The sequence below is a fragment of the Calidris pugnax genome, unplaced genomic scaffold (genome assembly GCF_001431845.1).
Source record: "Calidris pugnax isolate Ruff unplaced genomic scaffold, ASM143184v1 scaffold9, whole genome shotgun sequence".
Taxonomy (NCBI): Eukaryota; Metazoa; Chordata; class Aves; order Charadriiformes; family Scolopacidae; genus Calidris; species Calidris pugnax.
The window spans coordinates 5,379,884-5,400,493 of NW_015090778.1; the positions used below are offsets into that span (position 1 = coordinate 5,379,884).

General features: G+C 54.3%; 2 protein-coding genes across 4 annotated transcripts in view; one reads left to right on the top strand and one right to left on the bottom strand.

Annotated features, from left to right (window-relative positions):
- The window catches only part of ITGB4 (integrin beta 4), a 32,037-nt gene extending 19,434 nt beyond the window's left edge, over positions 1–12,603 (top strand). The window contains exons 28-41 of one of the 3 annotated variants that reach the window (XM_014953941.1): positions 662–822; positions 1,196–1,376; positions 1,587–1,724; positions 2,499–2,681; positions 2,886–3,017; positions 3,912–4,112; positions 5,013–5,186; positions 5,653–5,826; positions 6,772–6,921; positions 7,588–7,776; positions 8,050–8,205; positions 8,920–9,084; positions 9,583–9,699; positions 10,158–12,603. In XM_014953941.1, the coding sequence (XP_014809427.1) occupies positions 662–822; positions 1,196–1,376; positions 1,587–1,724; positions 2,499–2,681; positions 2,886–3,017; positions 3,912–4,112; positions 5,013–5,186; positions 5,653–5,826; positions 6,772–6,921; positions 7,588–7,776; positions 8,050–8,205; positions 8,920–9,084; positions 9,583–9,699; positions 10,158–10,300 (2,264 nt within the window). In that variant the 3' untranslated portion in view covers positions 10,301–12,603. The remainder of the gene's footprint in view (positions 1–661; positions 823–1,195; positions 1,377–1,586; positions 1,725–2,498; positions 2,682–2,885; positions 3,018–3,911; positions 4,113–5,012; positions 5,187–5,652; positions 5,827–6,771; positions 6,922–7,587; positions 7,777–8,049; positions 8,206–8,919; positions 9,085–9,582; positions 9,700–10,157) is intronic. The other 2 variants (XM_014953925.1, XM_014953932.1) reach the window with 2 other exon arrangements.
- A 332-nt stretch (positions 12,604–12,935) lies between these two features.
- Positions 12,936–18,805, bottom strand: GALK1 (galactokinase 1). Its single transcript, XM_014950675.1, has 8 exons — positions 18,537–18,805; positions 17,508–17,697; positions 17,065–17,184; positions 16,457–16,592; positions 15,867–16,048; positions 15,491–15,641; positions 13,920–14,082; positions 12,936–13,137 (listed from the first exon to the last, which is right to left on the bottom strand). The coding sequence occupies exons 1-8, from the start codon at positions 18,690–18,692 to the stop codon at positions 13,066–13,068; spliced, it is 1,170 nt and encodes a 389-aa protein (XP_014806161.1). The 5' UTR covers positions 18,693–18,805; the 3' UTR covers positions 12,936–13,065.
- Positions 18,806–20,610: the final 1,805 nt, after the last annotated feature.

Below are 20,610 nucleotides of genomic sequence, written 5' to 3' on the forward strand. Positions count from 1 at the left end.
AGAGCACAAGAACTCGAGGGGAGGGCGGGGGGGGGGGGGGGGCGGAATCCCATGAGCTGTGCATGGTGGTTCCTCTGGCTGGGCAAGGAAAACTATAAGGCTTGTCATCAAGTGGGTCGATAACGTAAAGGTATTTATCACAGTACTGGTCATGAATACTGGGGTTACAAGAAAGTCCCTTGTCACTGGACAACCAGAACCACTTTGGGGGCTGGAGAGGCTCCAGAGAGCTCTCAGATGTCGTGGGTTTCCAGGGTAAGCCACTGAGTGACTCAAGGAGGCTCTGCCCATCTCTGTCTTCTCTCCTGGCTGCACAGGGCAACTGATCAAGAAGTTATTAAATACATTCAGACAGAGATAAAGATTTTCAGAGGCAAGAATATTATCTCCTCATTTCTTCCTACCTGGGCATCCTGTGAGAAGCAGCAGGAGGTGCAGGACTTGGGGGGTCTGAACCCAACTCTCATGCCAGCTCGCTGTGTGGCTTTGTTATCACCAAATGCCTCAGTTTCCCTTCCCTACAATTGGGATTTATCCTTCAGAAATGCTTTGAGAGGCTCACTCAGGATGGCAGGGCAGTGCTGGAGAGAGGCACGCTTCCTTCTTTTCATTCCACCCGGGGGACTAGCACTGATGTGACCTTTCTTCCTCATGTCTGCAGAGGTGGTGGATGGTGTCCCCTTGATGACTGGACTGGGCCAGGTCTCCCAGTCCCCTAAAGGCCGCCTGAGTGCACCGCTTAATCCCAATGCCAATGCTCTCAGCTCCAGGGAAATCCGCTTCAACTGGTTTCCTCCACCGGGAAAACCTCTGGGGTACAAGGTAAGGAGGGGGGGTAGATTCCAGGGGAGGGTGTGGGTTCCACCCTGCAGATGTTTCACACACATAGTCATTTTTGCCGAAGGGATAGGGAGAAGGCACCCAAAGGAGGGAGCAAACTCACCTCTTCTGGCCCCCTCCATCCTTGAGGGACCATTGCTGGGTGGATGTGGGATTTGCAGGAAAGATTTCTGGTGGGTTCTTCATCTCCCTTTCCATCACTTACCATGAAAAACCCAGATTGTTCTGGCCTCCCATTTCAGAGGAACAACACATCACCCTGGCTTTCCCAGAGCAGACCTTACAGGAGATGGGGAACTTCTCACCCATTATGGTGAAGATATGAAGGAATCATGGCTTGTTCTTGCTTTACCAGGTGAAATACTGGATCCAAGGAGATTCTGAGTCAGACGCCCATCTTATTGATGTCAAAACAGTATCAGCAGAGCTGAGTAACCTCTATCCCTTCTGTGACTACGAGATGCAAGTCTGCGCCTACAACGCCATGGGTGAAGGGGCTTACTCCGACATCATCCACTGCCGCACGCTTGAGGATGGTGAGCAACTCTACGCTTTGCTTCCCATCATGTGGGAGCAAGTTGGTGCCTTGTGCACCCAGTATGGGGTCAGGGCTCCAGCCCTGAGCTTCTGATGGTCTTAGGGACAAGCACGGAGTGGCTCCCACTGTGATCCAGGGAGCTTTGGGCAACTGTGTGCGCTGACTCCCAACTTGCAGTAACCTGGACCCTTTGCTCTTGCCTTCCCAGTCCCCAGCGAGCCTGGTCGCTTGGCTTTCAACGTCGTGTCTTCTACTGTGACACAGCTGAGCTGGGCTGAGCCTGCAGAAACCAATGGGGAGATCACGGCTTACGAAGTCAGTTACGGACTCGTCAATGAGGACAATGGTAAGAGCTCATTCTCTGACTGGGGCAGTCCAGCCAGGCTGAGGGGCTGGAGTACACTTTCCACAGGCTGGGCCAATCCCAAGTAGTAGCAGAACCAGAATGGTTCCAGGCACGTTTCTTGTGAAAACTGGAACCTAGAGGGGTCACTTCCTTATGGAAGGAGTACATAAAAATCACTATTTGGGATTTAATCCTGAAAAGCCTGGAGCACTCTCAGTTCCCATTCACTTCCATAGTGTTTTGTGTTGGTTTTCATCTTAAAAACTTATCACAGAATCATAGAATCATACGATGGTTTGGGTTGGAAGGGACCTTAAAGATCATCTAGTTCCAACCCCCCTGCCCTGGGCAGGGACACCTCCCACTCGACCAGGTTGCCCAAAGCCCCATCCAGCCTGGCCTTGAACACCTCCAGGGATGGGGCATCCATGACCTCCCTGGGCAACCTGTTCCAGTGTCTCACCACCCTCACTGTAAAGAATTTCTTAGTTCATATGTCTAGACCTAGCGCTAGGGTGCCATGAATATGCTGTTTGGTGACACACCAGCAACAGGAGACATTTGCTGTAGGTCAACTTCAGCATTCAGTTTGGGAATTTCCCCAAGACGATGTCATGCCTGTTGTGAGCAGCCCAAATAGCTGCTGCACCTTGTCCCAGAGCCAGGCTGTGTCCTCACACCAAACCTCAGCAAGCTTGTTGGCCAAGGGTGGGGTGCTGTGAGGTCCTCTGTGTCTTCTGGCCTTGTGGGTGATAGACGTACCCATATTTGCAGCATTCATTGGCCCATTGAAGAAGGTACTAGTTGAAGACCCAAAGAAGCGCATGGTGCTGATAGAAAACCTACGGGAGTCCCAGCCCTATTGCTACATGGTGAAGGCCAGAAATGGTGCTGGCTGGGGACCTGAGAGAGAAGCCACCATCAACCTTGCTACGCAGCCCAAGCGCCCAATGTCCAGTGAGTAACTGCCCTGCCTGGGTGGAGGGGGGGTGGGGAAGGAGCAGAGTTGGGGAGCATTTCCCATCACCCCAGTTGCTTGTCCACATCCTGCTCGCTCTGTAGCACCAGCCACCCTGGTGAATGCTGAAGACCAGCCTGAGCGTGGGAGGCCTGTGTGGTTTTGAGCTGCTTGTCTAATGGCACTTTTCACCTCTTCTTCAGTCCCCATCATCCCTGATGTCCCCATCATTGATGCAGAGGGAGGTGAGGACTACGACAGCTACTTGATGTACAGCGCAGATGTGCTTCGCTCCCCAGCGGGCAGCAAGCATCCCAGTGTCTCTGACGATTCAGGTATGTTGCTCTGAATTTTGCAAAGGTCATTTTTAACATTCCTTTTCCTTAACAACAGCTTTCAGCAATGAGCTTCACTGCTCCTTTCCTCCTCGTGGAGATCCAAGTCATGGAGATGGTGACCAGCCTTTCCAAAGCACAGTAGCTGCATCCATGGGAACACTTAACTAGTGATAGTCTAAATAAGACCGGTACCTCCTTGTCTAAGCCACAAGGCAAAGAGAAATCTCAGCGTGGGCTGGGAGAGGAGCTTTTCATGGCCCTCCCTGCTCATCTTCCCTTCCTGTTGCCATTTGGCTGGACCAGGAGATTTACTGTCAGCAAACAAGCCCTGGCAAGGCACAGACCTCTGAGTCCCTTGGATGCTCAGCGTCTTGGCCAAGCCAACAGGAAGGAACTCACCAAGCGCTGAGAAAGCACTGGCCTCTTCCTCCATCACTTCACTCTCTGAGTGAGGCTGGCCCACTTGTCTTCTACTGGGACGAGGAGGGGAAGATGGGCCATAAGTGAAATGATGAGGCTTGTCAATAGGATCTGGAGGGCACTAGGATCTCCTGAGCAGAGGACAATTGTCACAGATTCTTCATGATGGGGACAGGCGTGTGGTGGGACTTTGACTCTCATCATTTGTCATGATGGACACAGGGCTGGAAAACAGCCCTGGGGTTGAGGAACCCCTACATGTCGTGTTCCCAGCATTCTCCATCTACCAGTCACACAGTGGTTGCACTGGCTGAACTCATCAGCCAACACTTGATGAAACGGGCTGTGAATGGGTGTCATTCCCATTGGCGCCTGCCCTTTCCCCTCCCCAGCAAGAGCACAAAACCAGTGGGTAGCCCACTCTGTCCCCTGCAGATCATGCCAACACCAGTGCTTGCATTGTCCCAAAAGGCTCCAGGTGGAAATATGTGCAGTTGCTGGGAGAAGACCTGGATCTTCGCCGCATCACCTGGAAGCTCCCACCTGAAACCATTCCCCGCCTCTCTGGCAGCAGCCGCCTCTCCTCGGACACGGAGGGCCTCCTCCATGAGGAGGACAGTGACGTGGCTACTGGCAGCCTGAGGAGGAGCGGGACACCCCGACCCCAAGCAGGTGAAGGACGGCTTCGTTACAGCACTGAGTGTCCTGTCTCGTCCTGCTCTGCGCCAAGGGGACCAGTACATGTCCCCTTCCTCTCCTTGTGTGCCCATCCTTGTGTTGGCGTGATGCACTCACTGTTCACATGATGTAGTCTGCTTCAAAACCTTGTCCTGGTGTGTCTCCTCACAAGAGTGTCAAGGTAACCCCCATCTCGGCAAGGACTTGGGAGCCTGCTAGCAAGTTGTCTCTACAAAAGGCTGGACCTTCAAGGCAGGAGCAAACTCAGATGACACCTGCTAAGTGCCACCTCCAAGGGCAGCTCCTCACCTTAATTAAAAGTGCCCCGAACTGCTAGGGCAGACCTGCTGGACTGTTAAACAGAAATCCCTCTCTCCTGGGTAGCTGATCTCTCCTGGCCTGCTGGGAAGGGATGGGGCTTTGTCCAGGACCAGAACAACGGATCAGAGTTTGCTTTTCAGAACCAGCTGAGACGGGATCCAGAGTGAGATTTGGAGAAACCACCTCCATAAAGAGCTGTTTTTCTTCCACTTTCTTTTTTAATCTGAAATTATAAACCTGTGCTTGCGTCAAAGGAGAGATGTAAGGGAACATGGTGAGAACCACAAGGCAGTGCCCCAGCAAGGCCGAGGTCTGGAGTTACCTTGGGCACCATGGGTGTCTCTGGTGCTGGGAGTAGAACAAAGTCTCTGTTTACCCGTTTGTTTCCTTGTCATTGCGTTGGGTGGTTGTGGCTTGTTTTAGATGTAGTGCTCCAGAATGACCTTCCAGAGGCTGAAGCTGGGATGCAGCCAAGGCAGGACACATCATGATGCCTCCTGTTTTCTCCCCACGGAAACTGGAGCAACAGCCCTGTCCACAGTCACATTCCTCACAGTGTGCTCTCTTTTACAGAGCACTTGCTGAATGGCCGGGTGGACTTCTCCTTCCCTGGCAGTGGCAGTGGCACACTGACGAGGACAACTAACAGCAGCTACCACCAACTGAGCTCACACATGCAGCAGGAGCACAGGGTGATGGGGAGCTCCTCACTGACAAGAGACTACTCCACGATGCTAATGGGGCACGGTGAGTACTGTCGAGATGTGACCTGTCCTTCCCTTTCACCCCCAGGGCTGTTTTCAAACCCATGCCCTGCAAGTCCTGTTGGGGTGAGGACTGTGGTCATGGCTAGGGGGGCCCATGAACAAGAGATCCAGAAGGTCAAGTCCTCATCACTGACCTGTAGGTGCTTTGCTAAGGCCACCCTGCTCCCAAGCCAGTTTGGAAAGCGTTCCCATACCTCACATGCAGAGTGCATGGGAAAGGGAGCTGCATCCTTATCCTCACACTGCAAAGATCTCCAGAAAGAGCACATGTGTCTTCTTCTAACTCTATCTCGTGGCATGGTTGCCTTTCAGCTCTACAGAAGGTTGTTAAAAAGCTCTTCAAATCTGAGCCTTAAAAAGTCATCTCTGCAGGAGCCAGCACCTGGGCTGAACCTGCTCTGAAGTCTCCAATGGTGTTTTTCTCTTCTTTTGCACTGCTTCTGTAGATTACCCAGGGAGATTCCTCCCTCCCATCCATGAAGATGCTGGGAGGACAATCCCACGGCCCCGGGATGTGGGTTTCAGGAGCAGGGTAAAGGTGAAGGGTTACTACCCCAGCACTGGCTTTCGGGACTCTATAATCATGACTGATGGGTCCGCAGGGATTTGCAAGTACATAGGTACAGCTTTGTCCAGTGTCTCCTCCCAGCCATGCATCCCATAACAGCCAAGTCACCGATCATCCATGAGCTGTTACCATTCACTGCTGCCCCTAAACCCACTCTCCATGGCTTGCTGTGTGCCACACTGATTTTCCTCTTGGCCCGGACTGTGCATCCATCACACCACCTTTCCATTTGCAGGTGACTCCAGCTGTGTTTCAACCCACCTGGGCTGATTAACACTCACCACCGCTGCCACCGTGCTCTAACGGGCTCATCAGCTCATTGACCCCATCCTCTTTGCTCCTAACAAGCTTGTTGTTCTCAGTCTTACCCCACAGGCCTTTGGAGAACTCTTGGGGAGAACGTGTGCTCCATACAAGATGTCCCTCTGCAAGCTCTTTGGCCAAAGCCCATGTCAATGAGGGGCTTCAGTCCCTGAGTGTCACCTGGGAGGCTCCTGCGTTCACCATGAGGCTTGTGTCCCAGCAGGCTGAGCTGGGGGGAAATGAGAGCACCCAGGCCTCATCCCACCTACCTCCTTGAACAGTCCCTGGAGGTGTTGGGTTGCTTTAGCAATAGACTAGGGCCAGTCTTAACTGAGCAACATCTGAAGATGTCTGTGAAGTTTCTGGCAGACCAAATGGGGTGCTTCAGGTTTGATGAGGAGGGCCACACACAGCATCTGAGCACCTGCTCTGGTCTCTCTACCAAAGGGGCACGAAGCTACCTTGACTTGCCCCACCCAAGGGTGGCACCCCAGGCCACGGGACGTCACTGTAGGTGTGTAGAGCCAGCCAATCCTCCCTTGTGATGGGCCAGCTTGCAAAGTCGACATCTTGCCACATTCTCCCCAGACCATCAGGACCATCCCACGTTTGCACGGGCCACTCCCTCCTCTCCCCCAGCTCCCTTAACCCCCAGTCTCCAAATCTCCACCCTGACATTGCCTTTTTGTCTCAGACTCCAGGCTGCCACTGGGCATCCCTGACACCCCCACACGTTTGGTGTTCTCTGCCCTGGGACCCACCTCCCTGAAGGTGAGCTGGCAGGAGCCGCACTGCGAGAAGGAGGTGCAGGGCTACAGCGTGCAGTACCAGCTCCTCAATGGAGGTCAGTGAACAAGCGGTGGGTGCCCACCAGGTAGTTGGTGGTGGGAGTTTCTGGTGGTGGAAAGTGTGGCTCAGGTCTTCTCCTGGGAAACTTGGGTTAACCCTGCCTGAGCAGGGTGTGTTGGATTAGATGACCTCCAGAGGTCCCTTCCAACCTCAACCAACTGATTCCAACTCTGTTTTTTGTTCAGCCTTGAGAAAATGTCTCAGCTACCCCACAGCACTCATTCCCCATTTCTGCTGGGGGTGACAATTCCTGGGCTGTTTGTGGAGTCACTCCTCCTTCAAAAAACCTTGGATTCTTCTCCAGCAGCCCTAACATCTTAGTTGAAGGATTTTTCATCAAGTTGGACTTGAAGGAAGGATTGCAATGAAAATCTCTTATTTTTACATGAAACTTGGGACAGTGTTAGTGAAAATATAATTCTCTTCAGCTGAAAATTCCTGAGATTTCAAGCAGCTGTTGTTTGTCCCAAGCCTTTTTTGGAACAACATCTCGTCCTGCACTAGCAGATTTTAGTAGCAAGGTGTGATGGAGGTGACTGGGGAAGGGCCCCTGGATAACTTTTCCAGGCAGCTTATTTGAGGTAGAGTTTAGGTGAAAGCCACAGAGCTCTCTTCTTGCCTGCAACATGGTACTGATGTTCCCCTTCCCTGTGCGATCTAGGAGAGGTGCACCGACTCACCATTGCCAACCCCTGCCAGAACTCGGTGGTGGTGGAGGACCTGCTGCCCAACCACTCCTACATCTTCAAGGTGAAGGCACAGAGCGAGGAAGGCTGGGGCCCCGAGAGGGAAGGAGTCATCACCATAGAGTCCCAGGTGGACCCGCAAAGCCCACTCAGCCCCGTACCAGGTGAGGTGGATGGGGGAAAGGTGGCACTGATGTCTTTGCTGCTCTCTACAGTGGTGGCTTTGCTGTTTTCTCACTCCTTATTACGTTCTGAGCTCTCCTTTCTTTCCTTCCATTTTGAAATAGGACCTTCTTCCCCATGCACTCACCTTCATCCACTAGCTGTCTATATAGCTGAGATCTTCCAGCTTGTTTCATAAATACTGCATGCAGACCCCTCCCAGGCTCCTCCTCACCAGCTTCTGTGACACTGACCTCTTGCTTGTGCCCCTGCAGGTTCACCCTTTACACTGAGCACACCCAGTGCTCCTGGACCACTGGTTTTCACTGCCCTCAGCTCTGACTCCCTGCAGCTCAGCTGGGAGAGACCCCGCAAGCCCAATGGGTCCATCTTGGGCTACATGGTCACCTGCGAGATGCTGCATGGAGGAGGTATGGTATCAGGCCGGTTCCCTGTGTAGAGCACAAGATACCTCCAGCAAAGGCAGCAACTTGCTTGAGATGCTGCATGGAGGAGGTACAGTATCAGGCCGTGGAAGACCGGTTCCCTGTGTAGAGCACAAGATACCTCCAGCAAAGGCAGCAACTTGCTGCATTTTTGCTGGGACCAACAACAAAGCTGTCTGCTTACATCGGTGCAGACAAACTGGGGACATGAGGCTGATTCCAGACCTGGAAGCTGCTGAGCCCCAATGCTTTGTGACATTGCATGGCCTGGTGTAACGAATGCGGTGGGAGGAGGAAGGATCCATAGCTTATTACATCCCAAACCCAGTGGAGGTTTGTTGAGGATCAACACTATGCTAAAATAGCCCTGTCTTAACCCGTAATAGAACTGGGTGGTGTGAGTGGAACAGGCTGCCCAGGGAGGTCGTGGAGTCCCCTTCTCTGGAGATCTTCAAGACCCGCCTGGATGCAGTCCTGAGTAATGTGCTCTAGGTGTTCCTGCTTTAGCAGGGGAGTTGGACCAGGTGATCTCTAGAGGTCCCTTCCAACTCTGACAATTCTGTGATTCTGTGAGTGTACAGTCTGCGGGTGGCATAAAGCTTAGGGAAAACCAAGACACCATCCAGAGTTGGGGGGAGTGTGTTTGGAGAGACTATCATTCCTGTCTGTCTTCACCACTGGTATGTCTGTGTTGATTAGGGGAGCCCAGGAATATCTATGTTGAAGGAGACAATCCGGAAACTACCCTTACTGTGCCCCACCTGAGTGAGAACATCGCATACAAGTTCAAAGTGCAAGCCAAGACCACCCAAGGCTTTGGGCCAGAGAGAGAAGGCATCATCACCATCGAATCTCAGGATGGAGGTACAGTGCCATGGCTTTATGGAGTTGGAAAGATAAGGAACGTCTCAGAGCAGGGAACACAACTGCTGGAGTCCCCTTCCAGCTCTGGTGGTCACTCCATTTTCCATGAAAGACACAGAGACATTGTCTTCCATGAAGGCAATGCTGTGCCTTCTCAGCACTGTCCCAATCCTGATGCTCTGAATGAGGGAGGATCATAAGAACTTTCTAGTGTTTAATTTATTATGACATTTCTATCTTATGCTTTGTTGTACACATATGTGGAAGCAGCTTCTTACGCTGCACATGTGTAGGACCTTTCCAGTCCTCCCAGTTTCTCCTAAACCTGTCTCTGATGTCAGCAAGAGAAACCTACTGAGCTGACTGTTGGTGCTCACTGTGCAGGATTGAGGGGTTGGAAACCTCCTTGTTGTTTCCCGGCTGACTTGTCCCTTTTCCTTCTCCCCAGGCACTTTCTTGTTGTTTCCCGGCTGACCTGTCCCTTTTCCTTCTCCCCAGGCACTTTCTCCCAGTTTGGAGGACAGCAGTACATGAGAGAAGAAGTGTACAACTTCCCCACCGAATACACCACCAAAACCAGCATCACCCATTCCTCCCTGGATCCCCACTTCACAGGTAGGGGCTCACTGTCTGGTCTGAAACCCTTGGTAAGCAAAGGATAACGCTGCTTGTCCAAAGGTCAAAGGTGGGGAGGGAGGGTCCATCAGGTGGGACGGATGAAGAGGACCAGACCTTTTCCTACACCGTGTCCCTGCTCTGCCCTCTGCAAGGTTAGATCTCATCAGAGCAGGAAAAAACACGGAAGTGTGATGACTGTATTTAATTACATCAGTCTAGTTGTCCCATGTTGTCCCCCTTGAGTTCAAGGACTCACTGCAATACAAAGAGTTTGGGAACTGTTAGGAAATAGTCACATAGCAAAGTACCAAATCACTTGATCTGGAGAGGTTTTCCATCGGGGAAAGTGGTATTGAAGGAGGAACCTCTGCCAGGAATCATCAGGTAGAGCAGACCCTATTCCCTGTGACCCTGTACTTCGCGCGGTGTCCTGACCACTGAGCTTCTCGCTGCAGATGGCATGTTGATGACGACCCAGCAAGTGGAAAGCGCCAGCAGCACCCTCACCAAACAGGTCACCAAAGAGTTTGTGAGCCGGACAGTGATGTCCAGCGGGACCCTCACCAAACAGATGGAGAGGCAGTTCTACGAGGCCTGAGGCAGGACAGGCCACCTGCCAGCAGGATGCTGACGTTCAGGTGGCATGATTTTGTGGAATGATCCAAGGGTGCTTCATCCAGATGCTGCCACGGTGCCTGGGCAGCTCCTCCTGTGGGCATTCCTCCATGGCACTTCAAGCTCTGGACCTCTCCTTTGGAACCCAGCACACTCCAAGCTCCAGTACAGTTGGGTCACCAGGTGTGTGCTCATCCTTCAGGGCTTGTTCACCCTGTCCTGCTCTCCAGAGACTCAGTTCTGCAGAGTCCGCAGGGATGTCTTCCATGAACAATCACTGCTCACTCCAATACCAGTCTTCAACGCCCATCTCCACCCAAATACACCTGCAACTGCAGAAATTCAGGTGTCTCGATGGCTCCAGCCTCCCCAGATAAACGGAATGGAATGATTTATTCTCAGGTCCTCTGTTTCGAGAGGATCCCAGCTGACAACATCCTGAGTGATTGAGGGTCATCGTTTCCATCTTTGCTTTGGGCAACTTGGCTGCCCGCTGGGGGTGGTGATTTGTTCTGTTTGGTGTTTTATGAGAGCTGCAAGGTGGGGGGTTGGGGTAACCTGCGCTTTCTTCCTGCACCTATTTGTGTCTATTCTTCGCTGCTAACATTGGGTACCAGGATAGCAAAGTATAACCTTTCATTTGTATAGCCTTACTCGTGATGGCCTCCGAAGCATTTTTATTTGCATACAATATTGTACAGTTTTCGTAGTATATATATAAATATATATAAATGTATTTTATTATTTTATAAAAAAAAAAAAAGAGGTGTATGAGATCTATGCTGAATATTGAGGCTACACTGGGACTGTGTCTGCTGAGAAATGGGAATAACTGGAAGGAATTAGTTAACAGCTTAATCCAAAGGCTACTAAACCCTGTGGAAAGCCTGTTGATGAGTTGGTGGGCTCTCTCTTGGGCTTTATCCCCCAGCACTGGAGGCTCCAGCAGAAGGTTCCCTGCACAGCAACCCCCAGCCAAGCAGTCTCCAGCCACAGCACAGACACAGCCGGGCTGGGAGCTGCTGGGGATGGTCTGGGCAGTGGTGCCTGGAGATGGGAATGGTTCTTGGGATTTCTTACAAGGCTGACGTGGAGAGCACGAGATTTTGGGGGGCAGAAGATGTCGGGTATCTTTTAAAAGCCCTTTTGCCCAACAGCAACGTCCATAAAGGGAGCTGTGATGCCTCAATAAACACAAGGGAGGAGCAAGCCTGGGGAACAGCGGGTGCTCTCATCATCCCGAGTGAGCCTCTGAGCCTCCTTCAGCCCTCGGCTCTCACTGTCCTTGGATGGTGCTGGGTGCAGGGCTGAGCTGAGACCTTGCTGGGCCTGGTTTCCTGGCTCTGGGCATGATGCCTGCCATCTCGCTGCCCTCTGCCAGCGGGAACAATTGGGATCTGTGTCTTGCTGACCAGCCCGTTTCCCTGGTGTGCTTCAGCTGCACGGGAGCCGGCGAGGAGCCTGCCCAAAGCAAGGATCCCACCCAAAGCAGCAGCTGCCACCGTTCTGGATTAGAGCTTCCAACCAAAACAGCAGCTGCCTGGTCTCCTGGGCACCATCGCCTGCCTGATTTGATCTGACACTGGACCTTGGCTGTTGTGTTCTTTTTCTGTTGTTGTTGGGGTTTTTTTTTGTTTGGTTGCTGGATATTTTTTTTTGACTTGGAAGATTGTCCAGCACTGACACCACTGAGAGCTCCCTCTCCTCTCCGGGCTGTTCTCTCGAGTGGGATGAGTTGTACATGTTTGAGCCAAAGATGCACAGGGGTGACTAAAGTCCCCTGGAGTCTCCAGGGCTGCAGCTGGAGCAAGGTTGAACTTGAAGCAGCTTTTGACCCACCGCTGTGGTTCTTCTGTGCCTTCAAGAAGCACTCATTTTTCCTGAGCAAGTACCAGTGGCATTAACCTGCCTCCCCGTTCCCATCTCACCTTTGTGATGGGGGTTTCCTCTCCAGCTGATGTATCTACTCCTGCACAAGGACTCCAGGCTCCACTCCCTGTGCTTTGTGGTCCAGGGTAAAACGCTGACAACCACCCAAAAAGGGAGCCCCACTTCCAAGCATTTTAACCAAAGACTACCCTGTTATCCAAGCACAGATCTGCTCTCCAGGGTGTCACACCACCCCCACGCACAAGGTGGCTGTGCCCCTAACCCATGCCTCGCGCTAGAACAGCATCACTTCTTAATTTTCATCTGGTCCTTAGGGCTGGTGGTGGTTCAGTCTTTCCAAGGGTGGATCCAGCAGCCTGCTCTGACAGCGGGTCTCTGATCAGATGGTTTCCTATTGCACTCAATAAATGTCTTCTCTACAGTCTGCCTCTTCCCTTTTCTTAAAACAAAATAAAAAATAAAATTCTTCCCCCCCCTCCATCTGCAGCAGCAGATGAAGGATACAGATGAAGAAGCAGATACCCAGGCAGGGGCTTCTGCCAAGCATCAGTGCCTGCTGCTGCTCCACTGCCATCCCCTCCTCAACCTGCAGCTCCAGAGGCTCTACTGGACCCCAAATCCCCAGTAATGGCTCATTACACCAGTGCAAACTGGAGTTAAACCAGCCTCCTCTGGGGAAAGGTCCCCAGTGACCTCGGCATCAGAGCTCTGCTCAGGTGGGCACAGAATGAATGCGCAAATGTTTTGTGTTTATTAGGCAAACGATGCAGGCAGACAAATTGGTTCCCTTGTGAAGCGAGGAAAGCAGCTGCTCCTTGGAGGAAGGTGATCCCCGCCCAGACCGAGGTGGTTGCTCCTCTACAGGGGCAGCACCTGTGCCCCTGCGGAGGGTTTGGTGAGGTAGAAGGTGGCTGTGCCGCTGTACTGCTCCTAGGAGACAAGAGGAGCAGGTAAGTGGTGGTGCTGCAGCCAGAGCCTGGGCTGGGGGATGCTTTTGGGGCTGGTACAGGCAAGACCTGCCAGAGCTGGAGCCTTGCTGGTCACCCCAGCCATGCATCTGGCCCAGCTGCCTCTCAAGATGTTTTTTTGGGGGACAGCACACTGTCCTGGCCACTGCCTGGGGTCCCTTGGTCCATCCACAGCACGGGGCAGGGAAAGTATCAACACATGCCCAAGCTGAGCCTCCAGCAGACGGCAGAGACACAGCCCTTTGGGTCTCTCCTCGTTTCAGACACCTCCCTCTGCCCCTGCTTTATCCCCCCCACATTATTTACAGGGCACACCACAATCTCATATAGCAGCAAACTGAGGCTCTGCCTCATTCACTGCCCCCGTCTCCTGGCACCCCCATTTTGCTGGTGGTTTCAGCTACCAGCAGAGTTTGAGCACTGATGACAGCACTGAGATCTTTCCTGGGCTGTAACTGCGGGGTGAAGCTCAGCGTTTCCCTAAGCTCAGCTTGGATTACTTTCCTCTAGACAGATTTAGCCTTCCTGCAGCTCACCCAGCACCTTTTTGCTCACTTTCTCAGCGCAGTAAGGTCCTTGGGCAGTGCTCTGCCATCAGCATGATGCTGAGCTGCCTGCAAGAGCTTGGCCACACCAACCCCGAGAGCCTCAGGAGCACAGCTCCAACAGCGTTCCCCAGGCCATGCCCCTGAGTGTTTCCTTGGGATCTTTAAGACAATCTCCCAGCACATTTCTGCCACGTACCTGGATGTGCTGCTGGGCTCTCTCTGCAGCGCTGGCCTCCAGCAATGTCACCGTGCAACCTCCAAAGCCTCCCCCGGTCATCCTGCTGCCGTAAACCCCATCGACCTCCAGAGCTGCTGCTACCAGCTGGTCCAGCTCTGGGCAGCTCACTTCATAGTCATCCCTGCAGAGAGGAGAACCATGGTCAGCCCTGTCCTACACCCTAGGCACGATCCTTGCACCGCAGAGACACTGAAATGTGTCTTGGTGCATCCATTGCCTAGCAAACTAGTGGCTGGAGAGCTGCCTGGCAGAAAAGGACCTGGGGGTGTTGGTTGACTGTCGGCTGAACATGAGCCAGCAGTGTGCCCAGGTGGCCAAGAAGGCCGGCAGCATTGTGGCCTGTGTCAGGAACAGTGTGGTGAGTAGGACCCAAGAGGTGATCATCCCCCTGTACTGGGCACTGGTGAGGCTCCACCTCAAGTGCTGTGTCCAGTTTTGGGCCCCTTACCACAAAAAAGACATGGAGGAGCTGGAGCAGGTCCAGAGAAGGGCAACGGAGCTGGTGAGGGGTCTGGAGCACAAGTCTTACGAGGAGCAGCTGAGGGAGCTGGGGGTGTTCAGCCTGGAGAAGAGGAGGCTGAGGGGAGACCTTCTTGCTCTCTACAACTCCCTGAAAGGAGGGTGTAGCCAAGGGGGGGTCGGTCTCTTCTCCCAAGTCACAGGTGAAAGCACAAGAGGAAATGGCCTCAAGTTGCGCCGGGGAAGGTTCAGATTGGAGATCAGGAAAAATGTTTACACGGAAAGGGTTATTAAGCCTTGGAATGGGCTGCCCAGGGAAGTGGTTGAGGCACCATCCCTGGAGGTGTTTAAAAGACAGGTTGACACAGTGCTTAGAGACATAGTTTAGTGATGTGGGGGGGTTTTTGTATGATTTTCTTTCGGTGGTTTGTTTTTTTTTTTAATCAGAGTTAGGATTTTCTTTCGGTGTGTTTTTTTTTTTTTTAAATCAGAATTAGGTTGATGGTTGGACTTAATGCAGGATGTCACAGCTGCCTATAATTGCACGTATACATGAGTGAGATTGTGAGCATCAGGGCCCTGCTGGGCACTGCTGTAAGCAGCACGTGTCTGTAGGGTATGTGACCAGTTGCCTCATCCCATCCCCTACCCCCTGCCAGCGCAGAAGCCTGTGGGGCTTTTCCTAAAACTCCCCAGCAGGCTAAAGGCCCCTTCCAGCCTAGACAATTCTATAATTTTAAACTGCAGCAATGCAGGATGTCACAGCTGCCTATAAGTGCTCGTATACATGAGTGTTTGTGAGCATCAGGAACCTGCTGGGCACTGCTGTAAGCAGCACGTGTCTGTAGGGTATGTGACCAGTTGCCTCATCCCATCCCCTACCCCCTGCCAGCGCAGAAGCCTGTGGGGCTTTTCCTAAAACTCCCCAGCAGGCTGAGCCATGAGAGACACCGGGCAGGACGCAGCTCTGCCTGCCCCTGGTGCTGCACCCACGGGCAAGGGAACCCCATGAGAACCTGACATCAGTGCCCCCAAACAGCCTGCCCTGCCCAGGGGTAGTCCAGCCTCACCTGAGGGAGTTGTGACTCTCCACCATCAGCCTCCCAAATGTCTTGTAGTCCTTGTTCTGCAGTGCTTTGGCTGCCTGGACTGTCCGTGCTATCTCACTGATGACGTGCCTGGCCCGCCGGTACACCTCCTCGCCCAGCCGGCTCCTGGCCGCTGTGGAGATACACACATCCTTGCAGTGAAGCTGCTCTAGCCCGGGGGCGAGCACGGCTTCATCCTGCAACCCCACTTCTCCACTCATGGCATGCTCCTGTCCCGGTGCCTGCATCCACCCATCCACCCCAGGTGCTGCCCTGCAGGCTCAGCCCATGCCATGGGGCACCCCGAGCTCCTGCTGCCCCGAGGAGCGGTCAGAGCCAAGGGAGGGACCGTCCCCACCTTCCAGCTCAGCCATGGTGGCATCTCGCAGGCTGGCCTTGCCGAGCGCCGCCGCTGCCTCCTCGCACTGCCGCCGGCGCGTGGGGTACTCGCTGCCCGTCAGTGTGTGCCGCACGTTGGAGTTGGTGACGAGGACGACCAAGCTGGCATCGGTCAGCGGGATGAGGACGGTCTCCAGGGACCTGCAGCAAGAGCTCAACATGGGCAATGTGTCCCCCCCCCCCGCTGTCTGCTCCAGCCATCGGCCATCCGAGCGAGAGTGACGTGGCAGGCAGCTCCTGCCTCCCCAGAGGCAAAGTCCACGTAGTTTAGGATTTCACTCAAGCGTTTCACTCCCAATTATTCGTCCCATAATGGACCCTAACGACTTTGCAGAAAAGCCAGCCCAGGCAAGTAGCAGCCAGGATGCAGGAGGAGGAATCAAAGACACAGGAATGAAAACGCATGGATCCCCAGCCCCACAATGAGCTTTTGGGCTGGGTTCAGGGGTTAACCCTTCCCTGCATTTATTTCATGGCCAGGGGACCAACTCGTCCCCAGCTGCCCGAGGATGTGAGCATGGCACAGCCAGCTCAGTGCTCAGCCCTGACCTGCAGTCAATGAGCAGTGCGTGGCCTTCCTTGCCCATCACGGATATGAACTGGTCCATGATCCCACAGGGCATGTTGGCAAACGTGTGCTCCGCTTTCTGGCACGCCAGCGCCTTGGCTTCCAAATCACTGTCATCTGTGCCAGAGCAGAGAGAGGCAGGTTAGCAGCTCTGGGACCTTTGCCCCTTGTCCTGGAGCAGGGGGAGTGAACAGGAAGGTAAAGGGTTGCTTTCCCATAGAATGGGGTTTTGCTACAGCATCAGCTGCAGGTGCTTGCTCCTCCACCAGCCCACGGCACCCGTGCCAGCGTGGGTCCCCGGATCCAGCTGGATGCAATAATTTGGCGCTGATGTCTCAGATTTTTGGGGACATGAGGGTGGGGAGTAGATGCTCCCAAGGGACCATCCTCTCATCCCCAATGATCCAGGTCAGGCTGGGTAAGCCAGAGGAGCCCTGCACCGCAGCGATGCCAGCTCCAGCTGCGACCAAGGGTTGTGACCCACCCCACAGTGGCATTTCCTCGAGAACCGCAGGATCTTGCTAAGGACACCCCCCTCATCCTGGCTCCCAGTGGGGAATGGAGCCACCAGAACTGGCTGTTGCCTTACCAGGAGAGAGCTGCTGGAGGAAGGTGTAAGTAGCCACCTCCAGCGCAGCCGAGCTGGAGAGACCCCCACCCAGGGGGACGTCACTGGCTATCACAGCGCTGAAGCCCGGCACGGGACCACCTGCAGGAACAGAAGGGAGAAGGGGGGCCATGAGGGGCTGCTGTGCCCCACAGCTCATGGGGAACCAGCTCCCGACACAGAAACCCCTGTCTGCTACCCCATTTTAAAACGCAGGGTGATCCGTGGCAGAGTGTGACCCGAGGATCTCCCCAAAAACAGAGGGGTCTTTGGAGCTGAAAGTGTTTCAGCTGGAGCCTGGTCCCAGTAGTGGCTGTGGGATTGCACCAGCACTGGAAGAGCCCCTGGAGCACGCCGAAACCATGGTGCCCAGCACCGGCCCCACACGAGGGGGGCTCTAACCCACCCAGCAGCCTGGGCCTTACCCCGGTAGTGCTGGATGACGCCCTTGATGTAGTTGGCCCAGCCTGGCTTCCCTGGGATCAGAGAGCTGCCTTGGTGGGGAGCCGGGAACTCCACCCTGTGGGGCTTGTCCGCCTCCACCGAGGTGGTGAGGATGTAGATGGTCCCGTCCGTCGTGGGGGATCCCACCAGCACCGTCCCCAGCTGCAGGGCCTGGGGGAGGAAGAGGGAAGGTGAGCTGGGACTCTGTGGCATCCCTTGGAGCATCCCCTCTGGTGGCAGGGGACAGCTGTGACTGCACCCAACACATGTTACCCTTAACTCTGCCCCCGTGGAGCCACCAGATGCCACTGGATGCTCCGGCTTGTCACAGCATTGGGTCTTCTGGCTACTTAATGCCACACAGGGTCAGTCTTAGCACCGAAATGTTGTGACTGACCAGCCCAGCTCAGCGCCGGGGTGTGGGCTGGCTGGGCTCTGGGGGAGTAAAAACCCATGACAAGGATGTGAGAGGCTTCAGGAAGTTGTCTTGCCTGCTGGGGAATTCAGCTGACCTGCTCCCACACTCCTTGCCCTCAAAATAATTAGCTGTAGGTTTGATTTAGGACTGAGCAGGGGCTCTCGCACCAAGCCTGGAGGAGGGCAGGAAGCCCCAGCTGCTTAGAACCATCTCTGCCACCAAAACATCGCTCTCCAGGCACAGGAAATTGTTTCTTGGGTCACAGAAAGGAGGTTTCAGCCCCTCGAAGAGGGGGAATCACATCCCCCCTGCAGTGAGTTAGGGATGAGGGGTGCTGTCCCCAGTGCTCCCGCAGTCCCGGGTGCGGAGGGGGATCCCGGGGAATCCCGCAGGGTCCTGGGCGAGGGAATCCAGGGAGGGAGAACGGGGGACCCCAAGGGACCTTGCAGGGTCCTGGGCCAGGGATCCCGAGGGGACATCCTGGGGCAGGCGGGGGGAGAGGGCGGGCGGGGACCCCCGGAGGTTGCAGGGGGGACGCGGAAGGGTGACACCGAGCCATCACGGGGCCGGGGCGGCGGAGCACGGCCCTTACCATGGGCAGCACGAAACCCTCGTTGTAGTCGGTGTGCTCGCCGATGAGGTTGACCCGGCCGGGGGCCCACACCGCCAGCACGGCCGCCCGCCCGAAAGTAACTTGGTGCACACGGCAAGCGGTCTCCAGCAACGGGGCTACCCCGGGCTCCGCCATGGCCGCTCCGCTCCGCCCCGCACCGCCCCGCACCGCCCCCGCTCCTGCGCCGCCCTCCTCCGCCGGCGACCGGGCTCCAACTCGGGGTCCCGCGGAGCTGGGGGGGAGCTGTTCCCGGTCTACGCAGCCCCTTCCCGCCGGCCGTGAGCTCTCCCCGGCTGTGGCCTCGGGGGCGCCGGTCCCCCTTTATGTGTGCGTGTCGTTTTATGACGATTCTGGGATTCTAGAAGCGAGGGCCCAGTCCCGGGAGGCTTAAGTCCGTGTCTCTGTACCCACTGCCCTGTCCCGCCGGCTGCCTTGTCCTAAAATATGGAATCACAGAATGGTTTGGGTTGGAAGGGACCGTAAAGACCATCCGGGTCCACCACCACCCTGGGCAGGGACACCTCCCACCAGACCAGGTTGCTCCAAGCCCCCTCCAACCTGGCCTTGAACCCCTCCAGGGATGGGGCAGCCACAGCTTCTCTGGGCAACCTGGGCCAGGCTCTCACCACCCTCAGAGTGAAAAATTTCTTCCTAGTATCATATCTAAATCTCCCCTTTTCCAGTCCAAAGCCATTACCCCTCATCCTATCACTACATGCCCTGGTATAAAGTCCCTCCCCAGCTCTCCTGTAGCCCCCTTCAGATATTGGAAGGGGCTCTAAGGTCTCCCCGGAGCCTTCTCTTCTCCAGGTTGAACCCCCCAACTCTCTCAGCCTGTCCTCACAGCAGAGGGGCTCCAGCCCTCAGAACATCTTTGTGGCCTCCTCTGGACCTGCTCCAACAGGTCCGTGTCCTTCTTGTGCTGAGGACTCCAGAGCTGGTGGCAGCACTGCAGGTGGGGTCTCGCAGGAGTGGAGTAGAGGGGCAGAATGACCTCCTGGTACATGGGCAGATACATATCATAGAATCATAGAATGATTTGGGTTGGAAGGGACCTTCAATGACCATCTTGTCCAATGCCCTACCACGAGCAGGGACACCTCCCACCACACCAGGTTGCTCAAAGCCCCCTCCAACCTGGCCTTGAACCCCTCCAGGGATGGGGCAGCCACAGTTTCCCTGGGCAACCTGGGCCAGTGTCTCACCACCTTCATAATGAAGAATTTCTTCCTTATGTCCAATCTAAATTTACTCTCTTTCGGTTTAAAACCATTGTCCCTTGTCCTGTCACTACAGACCTTGGTAAAAAGTCTAGAATAGAGTCATAGAACCATCCAAGTTGGAAAAGACTCTCAGGATCATTGAGTCCAACCATCTCGCCTACTCTACAAAGTTCTCCCCTACACCATATCCCCCAACAGCACATCTAAACGACTCTTAAACTCATCCAAGGATGGTGACACAACCACCCCCCTGGGCAGCCTGTTCCAGTCTCTGACCACTCTTTCTGTGAAGAGTTTCTTCCTCATGTCTAGTCTAAACCTACCCTGTTGCAGCTTGAAGCCATTCCCTCTTGTTCTATCACTAATCACCTGTGAGAAGAGACCAGCACCAACCTCTCTACAGTGTCCTTTCAAGTAGTTGCAGAGAGTGATGAGGTCACCCCTCATCCTCAAACTAAACTAACCAGTCCCAGCTCCTTCAATCGCTCTTCGTACGATTTCACAGAATCACAGAATCTTCTAGGTTGGAAGGGACCTTAAAGATCATCTTGTCCAACTGTCAACCTAACTGACAAAAATAGACCCCCCCTCAACAAACAAGGAGTAACATCACTAAACCATACTTCCCAGCACTACATCAACCCATCTTTTGAACACCTCCAGGGATGGTGCCTTAACCCCCTCCCTGGGCAGCCCATTCCAATGGCTGAGAACCCTTTCAGTGAAAAAAATTTTCCTAATATCCAGCCTGAACCTCCCCTGGCGTAACTTGAGGCCATTTCCTCTCATCCTGTCGCCTGTGACTTGAGAAAAGAGACCGACCCCCACCT